Here is a 13,261-nt window from a genome sequence, read left to right as displayed (position 1 = left end):
AGGGGCACTCCGCCCTCTCCTCAGCCCGCACGCCCCTGGGCAGGAGTCGGTGTGTCAAGCGGAAGGGGCCCCGCGGAGACGCATGTGCCGGCGCACAAAGAGCCCGCAGCTTGTCCTTGTGAAGGGGCATAGGGGGCAGCGATGGTCAGTCGGCGGGGAAAGGCCATGTCGCTCAAGGGAGATGTGCGTAATCAGGTCACTGCGTGCACGGCCACAGAGGGAGACGGGGCGTGATATGAGCGTCGAGCGATCCGCACATCGCGCGTAGCACACCAGGCATAGCGCCGGGTCGGGCGCCCTTACAGCACAAGCCGGCACGGACAGTGGTGTAGAGTACCACATTAACAGCGTGGTGTGCAACAGACAGCACCTGTACCCAGGTACATCGTCATACGGCATCTCCCACCTCTGTTGGACCCGTGCTGAGGGGCCATGAGGAGGGGGGAAGTTCGTCACACAAAGGTGGAATCCGCAGCCCCCCCCCCCCTAAAGCGAAAAAGAAGGCACAGACTCAACACGCACGCTCACAGGGGAGAGAACAGCGAAAACGGGGCTGTGCAGAAGGTCGAACGCACGCACGCCCTTGTCGCCATGAAGAGAAGAGAAAGCGAAGCGGTTGCAAATTAAGTTAACGACGTACGTGCGCGCGTTCATCAGTGGTGGGAGCGCCTGCCTTGAGGAGAAAAGTGGGGACGACGATCTGGAAGCCTGCACGCAAAAGAGGGCCGAAGATGAGCTCAGAGGATCCACCGAGAGGCACAAAGCGGGGTCCTGTGGTGCACCTGTAGTCGTCTGCAAAGGAAACCAGCACGTCTCGTTGTCCCCTTTCGTCTCGATTTCGCTGTCATATGCTCGCCGTGCCCGCTGTTGTCTCTTCCAGGCCTAAGACACCGATGCCAGTGGCAGATCGGTGAATCAACTGCCCTACGTATGCCGCGAGCCCCTCGCCCTCATACGAGACGAGAGGAGAGATTTCCCAGCAACACTGCCCGTCACGTAGTCGCTGGAGCGCCGTCGCGCGCTCCTGTGTCGTGTACATTCCCGGCGTGCTGATTGAAGCCGCTGCACAGGTCCCCGGAGCCGCTTCGATAGCCTCGGCCACCCATTTGGTGTGCAGGTCCAAGAGCAGCTGAGCGGCGGTCATTGGCGTGTCCGCGGCAGCGCCATCAGCGTTCTTAATCGGCGCAAACTCCATGCTGCGGTCCACCTGCAGAATCTGCAATGCGTCCGGCAGCGGCGCCTTCTTGGCTCGCTCCGCCCGACTCGGTACGTCCTTCGCGTAGCGGAAGACGTCAAAGATAAACGCCTCAAGCTTGATCGCGGGGGCGGGGCCGTTAATGGTCGGAATCGTCTTGCGGGCTGCGTGGTAAAAGGTGCTCGTCTCCATGTACGTGGCAGCAAACGCCAGAAAATCAAGGGAGCAGCAGTGGGAAGCGATGTTGCCGCAGTTGAAAGCAAGCTCGCCCGTTGCCGGATCTTTTTCGGCGGAACGTCTATCCCCGATCTCCGTGTACTCGACGACGGCCCATTCGCCGTCCACCTGCGCCACGACACCGACTTTCTCGGCCGCTGACACCTTTGGCACCGTCTTGAGGACTACCTCAGCCTGGCATGATGCGGCCACGCCGAAGAAGTACGGATCACCCACCCTGGCGAGGATGTTGTCCACACTCACGATTTGAACATAGCGCACGCCCCGTGCTTCGATTTGCGCCAGCACGCTCTGGCTGCCAGACGTTGTGGCGGACGCCTTGGCCAAACTCTCGTAGACGCCGGCGTTACCGCCCGGTGCGAGGCAAATACTGCCTCTCGCCTCCATCAGCACTCGCCCTGTCGCCTCGTCGTAGCACGGGAGTGAGCATTGACGAGAAAAGAACACCTGATCGGGAAGCAGCCCAAAGAAGTTATGTTCGTGAAAAAACTGCCGCGTCACGGTGTCATTCTGGTCTGACGTCGTGACCAGCAGCGGCATTGTCCCACGGCCGGCGCCCACTGGCACGGACGCACCACCTGCTGCAGCTACAGCAGACGACTGCGATGGCGATGCGGCAGCGGCAGCGGCCATCCTCTCCATCTTGCGGATGCGCTGGCAGTGGTACGCAAAGAGCGAGCGTCCGCTGACGAGCTTGTCGCACTCGAGCATACCTTTTGGGATGGTCATGCCAAGACGGGTGCCGCTTCCGCCCGCCATCAGCAGCACCGCCCCCTCACCGTTCGCGACCACGCGCATGCCAGCGGCTCGGATAGCTTCCAGCTCGCTGGGCCTCTTGGCGAGGAGAGCAGGAACATTGATGATCGTGTCCGCCGGAGGAGGCGTAATCTGTGAGGCAGCCTTCGCAGCGTTGCCCCCTCCTGTACCTGCCGCGGCGTTGCTCGAATTCAGGTGGCGCAGGCTGTCTCGCAGAATCACGTTCATGTGCTTCCACTGCGCATTCGTGTACGACAGAATTTGAGTCGCCAGTGTCGTCTGCTCTGATGGCGAAAGCGCGTCGTAGTCGTCAACGAGATGCTCCTGGCCACTCCCCGCCAAGACAGTCAGCAGTGCGGCCTTCGAGGGCATGCCCCAGCTTCTCCGTCGAAGCTGCACGCCGAAATGTGGGACGCAGACACAGACGTACGGGGCAATGTGGTCAGCGAGCAGTTGCGCAGCTGTTACCCTTTCGTTTTTTTTTTTGCGATGCTGCGGGAGCTCCAACGGCTGCAGTGCGGTCAACTGAAGGAGCGTGAGAACAATGGCGAAAAGAATGCCAGCCCCCCCCCCAGCTCGAAGGGCAGCAGAGAGGTGGAGGGGTGCAGAAGGGTTGACGACTGAATGCGAACTTCGGCAGCCGGCGGCCGTCGCCTGAGGGGGAGCCGCGAAGACACGAAAGCGTGAGAGGGAGAGGGAGAGAGAAAAACAATGAGGGCTTGGTCTTCAGAAAATTCTGTAGACAAGCGACCGATAGTGCGCAGACAGCAGATGGCCAAAAAGAAGAATGAAAACGTACTGTCGGTATCCGTGTACGTCGTGTCTGAGTGTGGGGAAAGCGTGACTAAGTTTGCCAGGGGTGAAGGAACCTGCGTGGCGCAGTGGTCGGGTACGCAAGTGTAACACCGTGTGCCGTGCAAAAACGGCGTCAGGGGAAACGGCACAGAACACGCAAAAAAATGCGCAAGAGGGCGTGGATGAAGAGAGGCTGAAGGACCGAGGAGCGGGAGAGGGTTGGGGGGGGGGGGCTAGGTAAAACGTGTGGGAGTACCACATCGGTTGCATCAGGAGCGTGTGGGGCTGTTGGTGTCAGCGCAAAAACTCTCCGATGCCCGTCTTCAGTTGTCTCACTCGTTCAAGAGACGTGGTCGCCCAGGCAGCGATCGTCGCAGATTTGCAAATCGGTCTTCAAGTTCAGCGAGTCTCCGCTGAGCGCACAGCTTGCTAGTCCACTCAGCGCCACGAATTTGTCTGAGAGAATGCATGAGACGATCTTTGTGCCATTGCATCCACCATATCCTTTGTTTTTTTCGGGGTCATTACGAGGTGGGGTGACGAGTAGGACAAGACATCAAGCAAATGAAGTCAGGAAGAGCAGGAGCAGAAGGTGATGGCGAGAGTAAGGGGAGGAGGTTCGACGAGAAGACACACTCGCACCTCATCCACCTCGGGTGCCTCCTCTGAAGGTCCCTCCCTCTCTCCACCAAACTCTCCCTTACATCTCCAAACTCGCGCACTTCAGCGAAGGTCTCCGCGCACATATGGGTGTGCGACCCCTTTTCTCTCCCTTCACTCGCAGATCACGTCATGAAGAGCACATACGCCAGAGTAAAGAACACAAAGCATGGTGGTTAAGGCGGCATCAACTCTGTAGCAACAACGGCAATGTCCTCAAGCGAAAACGAGCGCAGGCTAGCCGCTGCCGATCACACATCTGCACTCAGACATGCGTGCGTGCGCGCGCCGGCATGCAGCCCTCCCTCCGAGTCAGGCATCCTCAGCAGCAGCCGCAGCCTGCACGTTCATCCGAAACGCAGAGAGCATCGAATGCATTCAGTGGAACAGAGACGGCAGACGCGGCCGTCGTACGACTCGCTCTGCCCTTTCCCCCACCCCTTCCTGTCCTCAGAGGTGAGGCACACGCCATAAAACGGAGCAAAGCTCGCCCCGGAGAAACGGTGAGTGGAGGTGGACTACACCGACGGCGCCGCCATCCACCGCTCGTAGTCCTCCATGCGCGCGTCCGTTGGGAACCCGCTCTCGTCAAGAATGCGGCCCTCGAAGGGGACATAGGCACTGAAGCGACGTGCCATGTCGCGTACGCCCTCTGACGACGGGTGCGCCACGCAGTGTACCCGCCAGCGCTCCGTCATAAAGCGGTCCAGCAGCGACGCGGCCACTTGCACCTTCTGCCGGTTCACGCGACGCAATCGCTCCTTGTGAAACTCAAGCGCCATCCGATACAGCGCGCGAGCGAGTTGCACAACAAGCTTCTCCAGCTGGTGCTTCTCCGAGACTCCCGCAGCAGCATGGGAGGCGGTGTTATACTCCTCCGGCAGCGCCACGTGACTCAGAAACGACACGTGGGGGTCCTTCTTCACCAGCGCCACGAAGTGCGGCAGCGTGGGCACGTACGATGGCGCGTTGTTCTTCCCCTCCACGGGACGGAAGGCGCTCCTCGCCTCCGCCTCCTCGAATCCGACGCGATAGATGTCCCTGGAGGCTTCGTCATAAGTCTTGAGGGCCGCAACGGTCTGCCGCGACAGCGCATCGCGCTCCTCGGCGCGCACGGCTCGTGGGTTGAAGTAGCTCCAGTCCGAGTAGGCCGAGTAGAGACCGGGGTTCTCCTCTACTTGTGCGCTGCCGCGAAGCATCTTCTGGAATGACGCAGTGTCCTCGCGTTCGTAGCGCTGCTGGAGGCGGCGAACATCGTTGGCGCGGCTGTCGATCATCATTGCCACGTTACGAGACAGCGGCGCAAGAAGATGGCCGCGCTTCTCCGCGATCACACTCGACAGGGAGATGCCACCTTCACTGCCGATGCCACGGTGGCCGCCTCCACGACGCTGCTGGTGCGGCCCGCCATAGCCATCTGCCCCTTCCACGGAGCTTCCCGCGGCTCCAGGCGCGGGAGTGCTCGATGACGGTCGCGTCAGATACGCCTGCGCTTTGGGAAAGCGGACAAAGGGGTTTTCTGACACGAGCAGGTTCAGCTCGCCGAAGACCAGCACGCGTAACAGTGCTTCGTTTTCCTCGCAGCGCCACAGCGCCTCGATGGGCGGGTAGGAAGACGGAGGCCGTGGGCGGGCGATGGTGGCAACTCCTGACGGTCTTTGTTGCGGCGCCGCGGCTGCCCCATCTTGGGCCTTGACAGACGCGTCCTTTCCCTGCGTAGCTGTTGCGGTGCCAGGACGGTAGAGGCTCCGCAACACCTCCTGCTCATCCTTCGGCGGCGGGTGAGAGAAGAGCAGCTCTGACGCGTTCGGCTGGCGGTGGCAGCGCAGCACAACGTGCCCTTCTACCGCGTTATCAATGTAGTAACGCCGGACCAGGTACACAAAGTACATGTAGTCATCTTCTCTCGGGATGACCAAGGTCGATTGGCCGACAATGCCGCCAGCAGATTCGTTGGACGAGCGTGCATCGACGCTGCTGCCGTTGCTACCCGTATCGCTGATGCCGCTCTCGCGTGGTGCTAGATTCACCCCCTGCGCCGTGTCCAGGATGTACCGGTACGAGGCAGGGTACGACGCCTGCCGCTCCGCCAGAATCGCGCGGTACAGGAGTGCCTTGTCCCACACCTCCTCTGGTTTCCAGGCGCGGTCCAGCACCATCTCCTTGAACAGTTCCACCACATGGCAGCGGGCGGCCTTGTCAATGTGAATTGCAGGAAACTGCGGCTGCCGCTCAAAGAGGTCCAGCATGCCTTGCTGCTTCGCGAGAGCGTCCAGCTTCGCCTGGGCAGCCGCTCGCCGCGCCTCGCCTGCCTGCCGCCGCACAGAGTGGCGCGGTCGCAGCGTCTGCCCCGGCGGTGGGGCGCCAGGCAGCGCAGCGGCAGCGGCGGGCCCCTCCTCATCGGCCTGCTTCGTCAGCAGAAGTCCATTGAACACCTCCTCCGCCTTCTTGCGCTCGTCGGTGTACTTGAGCTTCGACCGGTACGCGCGGTACAGCCAGTCGAGGTAGTCCGGCGAGTAGGCGACGCGCAGTGGACCTGGGTTGGTGATCATCACCTCGAACTCCTTTTCGTTTGTGGCCCGCTTTGCCGGGGAAATGCTATGCTCCGTGAAGGCGTGAATAGGGTTGAACTGACCGCGAGACGTCACCGTGCGTGAAGCGCTGCCTAGCGCGTAAGTGATAGCAGCCGCATCGCCACCCAGCACGCCATCAGCAGCAGCAGCGCGTACGCAGCGTCGTCGCAGCATCTCAACTTCAGCCTGGCGATGTGCCGGATCTGATCTTGATTACTTCCTCCTTTTTTTTATGCCTCACTTCGCAGCGTCCATCAAACACCACGCTAGAGGAGAAACAAGTCTGTGCGTTTTGCGTACTGCGATGCGTTTTGTGTAGGTGTGTAGGTGTGCGTGTGTGTGTGTTAGAGTGTGAACGGATGAGAGAGCACCACAGCGAAGAGCATAACGAAAAAGAAGAAAAGTGCGGGGAAGGATGGGCAGAGAAGCTCTCAAAAGGTGCTGGACGAGAGCTGCCACGTTCAGCGCCGCAAATATGCCTCGAGATGGCTTAAGACAACGGAAGTGGGAGAGCAACAGCGTCATTCCTGCACACGCCATCGTCGCAAGTGCCCCTTCGGGCGCAGAAACGCCTATGCAGGAATTCATGCGCCCACCCTGTCGCCATACGCAACGGGAGTGGCAGGCTATTGTGACAGTGGTGCCAGTTCATCTTTTCTGGTCACCATCGAAAGACAAGACGGATGAAGCGCGAGCGGGGAGAGGCACGCCTACGCATATCACTGCTCTTCTCCTTTGTCGTTATTTCGAAGCCCGCGGTGCACCAAGACAGAACGTCTACTCTGACTGAACGAAGAACAGTCAAGGCAGGAAAAAGGCGAAGGCCGGAGGAGAAGCTGCGCATTGCCTCAGAGACACAGAGGCGCGTGTCACCGCGCGCAGCAGCCGCAAACGTACCCCCACACTGCGTCCACGGATACCCCGCTCTTCGCAGCCTCGCTTCGCCTCCGAAGAGACGAACGACAAAGACAAGAAGGACAGAGAGAGGGTCCTATGCGCGGGCCCCGCGCGGCCACCTATGTGCATAACCACCTCACTACTAGTACATCCGTGCTTGTGTGGCTGTGAGAAAGGACGGACCGTGACAGGGCCACCCAGCCCAGAAGTCCGTGCGCACACCCTTCGAGACACACGCAACACGCGAAAACCAAAACACATGATTTGAAAAAGAAAAAAAAAACGGTCGCGCGTTACGGCTGCCAGCACCACCCTGTTAAGTCTCGGCTCTACATCTCGAAGGCGGCATTGATGTTCATGTTGCCGTCACCCATGTAAACAGTACCGTAAACACACGTTTCGGGCACGTGGTAGAAGAGGGAGCCGCTGAAGCGGATGTTGCGGCCCATCACGACATTGTGAAACGCATCGTAGCGCAGGTGCCACGTCCCCGACGGCACGTCCTCCGCCAAGGACTCGAAGGCGGCATCGAGGAGGGGGTGCTCACTGAGCTGCTCCAGCGCGGACTTGGTGAAGAGGGAGTTCTGCTTGCGCAATAGCAGGCGGCGGTACGGGTTCACGGCACGCAGGTGATAGTAGTTCCGCAGCGACAGCGCTCCCTCCGCCGTTCGCGGAAGTCCGCCAAACGCAGTGTTGCGGCGAACCTCAGCCCGCTCACCCGTGTCAACCTCAGCTCCGGTAGTGGACGCGATCGTCGCCGTCGCCTGACGCTCTGCCTTCATGTACGCCCCACGTGGCACAACCCGGCACTCGTGGTCAAACTCCTCGACGAAGAGGGCCAGGCGCACCGACTCTTTCACGCTCAGAATCTCCGGTGCACCATCACTGCTGCTGTGGTTGCTCACGCGGTATTCGTACGCAGGGTCCCCGATGAAGGGGCCACGCATACCGAGCAGCATGAACTGCTTCCACTCCGCTTGTCGCAGCCCGCTGCAGCTGCTGTAGCCTGGGCACACGGAGAATACAGAGGAGAAGGTGCCGAGCAGGCTGAAGGTGCGGCCCTCGTCGAGAGTATAGTACAGTTCCGGTTCCACCACCGCGTCGTCATCGAAGGCTTCCACGATAATGTAGTCTGCCTTGTATCCAAATATCTTGCCCCAGAGAACCAGGTCCTTGCGCTTCGTCTGCACACTAAGAAGAGGGAGGGAGTTGGTCAGCTGGACGCGCTCCTCGGGCGAGAAAGACGCGCCCGCCATGAAGGCGTACTCGAAGGAGTGAAGAGGTGTCATGAAAGCGGGGAGAAAGAGAGAGGGGTGTGGGGATGCAATCCTTTCTCGGGTCCTTCAGCACGTGTGTGTGAACGTAACTGCACGTCCGTTTGTGTGTGTGTGTGTGTGTGTTTTGGGTGTGGCGTAAGAGAGTGCCTGCGCAGCCTTCTTTGCAGAAGACTATAACAAACGCACGGGAGGATCAGCTGCGCCACGACGACGCACGGGCAACGGGGGTAAGCGAAAGTAAAAAAGAAGGAAGAAGGTGGGGAGGGGAGGGGGCTTCCTTCATTGCGTCCTTGAAGGGAAAAAGATGAGCAGGAGAGGCGAGCCTGTGAAAGCGAGACGCACGCGCCCGCGCATGCTCAAAGAGAGCGCTGGGACCTCACGACGTGCCTCGAGGAAGATACCCCCACAGCATGGACCGCCATTCGTGCAGATGGTCAGAGGAATGCAACAAGACCCTTTTCATGCACCCAGCCGCCGCAACGAGCCAAAGCAAAAGAAAGCCGTCACGGGGGGGGAGGGGGGGAAGAGAACAACGCACGCACACAAAAGCACACAAAAAAGCACACGGAAGATACCATGCTCAGAGGAGAGGCCGAAACGACCTGCGCAAGAGGACAGAGACCACGCCTAGCACATATATACGTGTACACATATATGTATAGTGCAGGAACAACAAAACACGCCCCGACCGGGAAAACGCCGGCAGGTGGTGCACATTAGCGGCGGGTACCCACTGTCTCTCGCCTTTTCGCGTGCTGCGCTGACTTCCGTGTCGTGCACGTCGCCCTGTCGCTTTCCCCCGTTTTTTTTCCAGCTTTGCGCGCAGTGCATCCTGCCCGTGCACGTGTAACACGCCGCGCAAACTGTGAAGTGACGCACACCCCCGCGTTCCGCGACTGAAGGAGTGAGCGGGAGCCGCCAAGTAACGCAGGAATGCCCCTTAACACGAGCTGCAAGAGCAATAGACAGCGAGGGATGGGTGAGGGGCCCTTTACGGAGGGAAGAGGTGCCAAGGCCGCACCCGCGCTGTCGGGCGGTGAGAACAGCAAAAAGCAAAACACGATGAGAGAAAAGAGGAGGAGGGGGAGGGGGGCCAATATCTGCGCACACGCGCGCTCCTTCCAAAAACCCTCATAACCGGGAGGCGGGAGGGACACCCCCCTCCCCCTCCCGTGCGCGGTATCGCACGGTCCAGCGCACTCCCACCCTCTTATGAGGATGGGCCATGCAGCCCCCCACCCCCACCCACCCACTTCCGGTGGCGACGCGCTTAAGCACCGACGACGTGGGAAGATCAGAGCGGTATATCGTTACGGGTGTGCCGGCGGTCAGGTCCTAGATTGGCGCTGCGTTGGAGCGACCCGCGGCAGCGAACGCGTCTGTGCCATCCGTGCGTTGGGCAAGCTGCCAGCCTAAACTCGACTTCATCAAACCCGCCGCTTGCACTGCCTACAGAGTGGAGGAAAACCTGGGTGCCACCCCGAGGGGGATGCACCGGATGGCGGCCGGCATAGTCGGCGCGGCTGTGAGGCGACCCGCGAGGCGACCCGCGAGGCGTGTGGGTGCGCAGAGTGTGTGGCGCGGGCCGTAATCAGATGGCCGAGTCGGCGCATTTGCGGTAGCGCGCGTGCCTACGGCATGCTTCGCACCACGGGGGTGGTGCCTCTGCGGCAGGCCCCAAATAGAGTGGAGCCGCGCTCTATGGCAGAACGAGCATGTCAAGCGTCGAAATGCTTTTCGATGGAGGGGGTTGCTGGCGAGGTAGTGGCGTGAGATTTTGTCTCTGTGGTGGGCGCCAGTTTTGTAGGCAGTGTGGTGGATCGACGGTACAGTCAGGGGAAGGGGATGGCACAAGGTGAGTCACAATGAGAGGAGGGGGCAGTGAGAGGAAAGGAAGAACGAGTGGAGGAGCGAGACGGTGAGCGGAACTGAAAGCGGCATCTTGTAACGGACGGGGTCGTCATGTACACAGCGCCGCGGCCGATTCAGAAGGATATCAGGTCGCCATTCAGCGGGACTTTTTTTCACGTAACGCATTGCCCAGTGGGCATCGCTGCCCGCCCGTACAGCGGTGAAGACTCACGCTGTGCCGGCGGCGGCGGATGATGGTGCTGCAAAGGCCTCCTCAAAGCACAAATAAAAGCGAGCGTGTCAGTGACTCGTACGGTGATTTTTGTGTTTTTTTTCTCCTTTTTGGTTTTCTGCCTGTGCCTCGAGGCGAGCGCACATCTGTAGTAGCACACATTAACTTGAAGTAGCAACCTGGCGCGGGAGGGGGCAGCGAGCGCAGATGTGAGAGAGAGAGAGAAACAGTTGCCCTCTCCTTGCGCTCCTCCCCTCTCCCCACCCCCCGCACCATTCGCTTGCTCGAATACGCGGAACGCGTCGGCTTTTCTATTCGCGCGATTCTCCGGCGCCAGTAGCTTTCGCAACGCGTTTCGACACCATGTCCCTGCGAGCGTCACGAATCCCCTTCGACGTCACGGCGAAGCACGTCTCCCGCCTCGGCTGGCCGCTGCACTTGAGCACCCGCACCACCCGGTGCTGCACCACGCTGCGCAGAGAGGTTGGCAGCTGTTGCTGCTGTGATGACAGGGAGTAGACAACGTCTTCCGTGCACGCTGCAGCTGCCGTCGGCGAGCTGGGTCGATCAACAAAACTACAGGCAGGAACGTCGTAGTGATGGAAAGAAAGCAGAAGCCGCGTGGAGAGGCCCTGGCCCCACGCGTCACCGAGCGCCGGGACGAGAACGCTCTGCCGACGTTGGCCTCCGTTCGCCGCGCTGTTTGGCGCAGAGCAACCAGACCCCTCAGCTGAGCTGCCGTTTTCAGTGCCATTGAAAGCAGTGCCGTGCAGCACCTTGGTGGTCATATGGTTGGTCACGACGATGGCCAGCTGAAATGTGGCTGCCAGTCGCTCCAGCAGCGTACTGCACTGAAACAGCAGCCGCGACCGTCGCCAGAGTCCGTGCTTCGACAAGAGTCTGTTGGGGAACTGCGAGAGGGGGCCGTTGTGCGCAGCAATCCTACCAGGGTCGCCGAGCAGATGCATGGCGCTATCCTCACCGCTACCGGTGCTGCTCATGAGTCCTTCTCTGTGGAAGTCGTCGGAGGAGCGGAACGGCAACGCGATCGAGTCTATCAGCACCATCCGCACTGCCGCGCGGGCGCTGTTGGCAGAGCTGTCACCCGGCCCTGAAGAATGCGTCGGTGTCTCTGCTGTGCCACTCGTGGCAACACTCTTCGCCTCGGCAGTCCGCTCCTCCTCAAACCACGACGGCAGACTGTGCAGGAGCGCCAGCAGTCCTACCAGGTCTGTTACTCGGATGTAGTGCACACGCTGCAACACGGACTCCACCGTGAACTCCTCTTGAATGCCTGATGCGGCACCCAAGCCCGTGCAATGACCGTGCGAACGCAATGCCTTTCGGGGGTCCAGCGGGGGCGAGCGGCCTCGCTTTTTAGGCGACTCTCGTGACAGTCGCGCGTCTGATGACGGCGCCATGGTCGTCTCGTTTCGTGGCGGCTGCGGCTGCGTGAGAAGGATGGCGCGCACGAGGGACACCGCCGCCGTCGCCATTTGTTCTAAGCGCTCAGCCACAAAGCTGCCCTCCGTATCAACGAAAAGGCACGCGCCACCCATCCCTCCGAACTCTACTGGCATGGCACAGCTAACAGCTAGCTGCATCAACAGCTGTGTCTTTCCAACGCCAGGGGGCCCACTGATCTCGGTGACGCCGCCAACGGGAACACCACCGCCAAGTACGCCGTCGAGCTCGCGAGAGAAGGTTGTCACGTGGGTCGGAAAGCCCTGCGCTTGACGGGCCTGGAATTCTGCGTGCATCTCACGCACTGTGCGGCAGCCCGGGATCGCACCAGAGCGACTGCCACCCTTGTGAGCGTGTACGCGTGTCTCGGGTGCAGAGTCCGCAGACCGGGATAAGCAAGCCGGTGGGCGAGGAGGCAAAGATGACATCACACCATGAACGGAATCTCTCCCTTGCGCGCTGAAGGCAGTATCGTTGCCTCCCTTGTGTTCCCCATCCGCCCCTACGGTGGCACGCGTCGCCATCTCGACAATTTCGCGCATCTCGTCCTCGGTGAGATTCAGGAACCTTGACGCCTCGGTCTCTTTGCAGAGATTCGATGGTACCGTCGTCTCGATGCTGCACGAGACGCTGGCCGGCTCACCCTGGTCATTAACAGCGCCACGGTCATCTCCGCCGGCATCTCTTCTCAGTCGGCGTGGTGCTCGGGGGTCACTCGGGGAGACGTGATGCTTCAATACAGTGCTGAGGTACCGCAGCGCTGAAGCCGGCTTGCCGTCGCCGTCATCACCAGCGCGGTAACCCGTCGAGGAGAGAAGGGCGACAACCTCCGAAACGTAGAGGATGCCAGCGTCCTGCAGTTTCGCCTTGGTGGAGGAGGACAGCGACTCGGCGCACTCGATCAGTGCCATGCGGGAGTTGACGAAGAGAGAAAATAAGGCGAGGGAGCAAGACAGAGAGAAGGGAGAAGAGAAGAGAGCCCCTCACACAATGGCTGATCCGTGATGAGCACTCTGTAGAAAGTGATTGGCGCCCCGCACAAGCCGGGCGCAGGGTGCTGCGAAGTTGTTGAGGGCCTGCCCACTCTTATGCTGTAGCAGCGCCGCTGCCGAGATGGTTGCAAGTGTATCGCCCGAGGAAGAGGGATCGAGAGAGGGCGTGGTTGCACGCATCCCCCTCAGGCGAAAATCGGGAGATCCAAAAAGGGATTTGCATATGAGGCTGCATAAAGGCATCGGCGAAGAGTCGTCACGCTTTCACGTTTGCGCACCATGGCCGAGGCCTCGGCCGCGGATCGCGAACTGTCGCATGAGGTGTTCCCCTT

General features: G+C 60.5%; 4 protein-coding genes across 4 annotated transcripts; all 4 read right to left on the bottom strand.

Annotated features, from left to right (window-relative positions):
• Positions 1-844: 844 nt before the first annotated feature.
• LDBPK_332650 (UDP-N-acetylglucosamine pyrophosphorylase, putative) lies at positions 845-2,560 on the bottom strand (the record flags this gene model as incomplete). The annotated part of the gene is made up of 1 exon (XM_003864041.1): positions 845-2,560. One exon carries the CDS (start codon positions 2,558-2,560, stop codon positions 845-847), a length of 1,716 nt encoding a protein of 571 aa, XP_003864089.1.
• Positions 2,561-4,161: 1,601 nt separating this feature from the next.
• LDBPK_332640 (hypothetical protein, conserved) lies at positions 4,162-6,195 on the bottom strand (the record flags this gene model as incomplete). Its single annotated transcript, XM_003864040.1, has 1 exon — positions 4,162-6,195. The coding sequence occupies one exon, from the start codon at positions 6,193-6,195 to the stop codon at positions 4,162-4,164; it is 2,034 nt and encodes a 677-aa protein (XP_003864088.1).
• A 1,247-nt stretch (positions 6,196-7,442) lies between these two features.
• Positions 7,443-8,402, bottom strand: LDBPK_332630 (hypothetical protein, conserved; the record flags this gene model as incomplete). Its single annotated transcript, XM_003864039.1, has 1 exon — positions 7,443-8,402. The coding sequence occupies one exon, from the start codon at positions 8,400-8,402 to the stop codon at positions 7,443-7,445; it is 960 nt and encodes a 319-aa protein (XP_003864087.1).
• Positions 8,403-10,784: 2,382 nt separating this feature from the next.
• Positions 10,785-12,848, bottom strand: LDBPK_332620 (recombinase rad51, putative; the record flags this gene model as incomplete). Its single annotated transcript, XM_003864038.1, has 1 exon — positions 10,785-12,848. The coding sequence occupies one exon, from the start codon at positions 12,846-12,848 to the stop codon at positions 10,785-10,787; it is 2,064 nt and encodes a 687-aa protein (XP_003864086.1).
• Between the last annotated feature and the right edge of the window lie 413 nt (positions 12,849-13,261).

The sequence above is a fragment of the Leishmania donovani genome, chromosome 33 (genome assembly GCF_000227135.1).
Source record: "Leishmania donovani BPK282A1 complete genome, chromosome 33".
Lineage (NCBI taxonomy): Eukaryota > Euglenozoa > Kinetoplastea > Trypanosomatida > Trypanosomatidae > Leishmania > Leishmania donovani.
The sequence above is the reverse complement of the archived record's forward strand: the minus strand, read 5'-3'. Positions and strand labels throughout refer to the sequence as shown.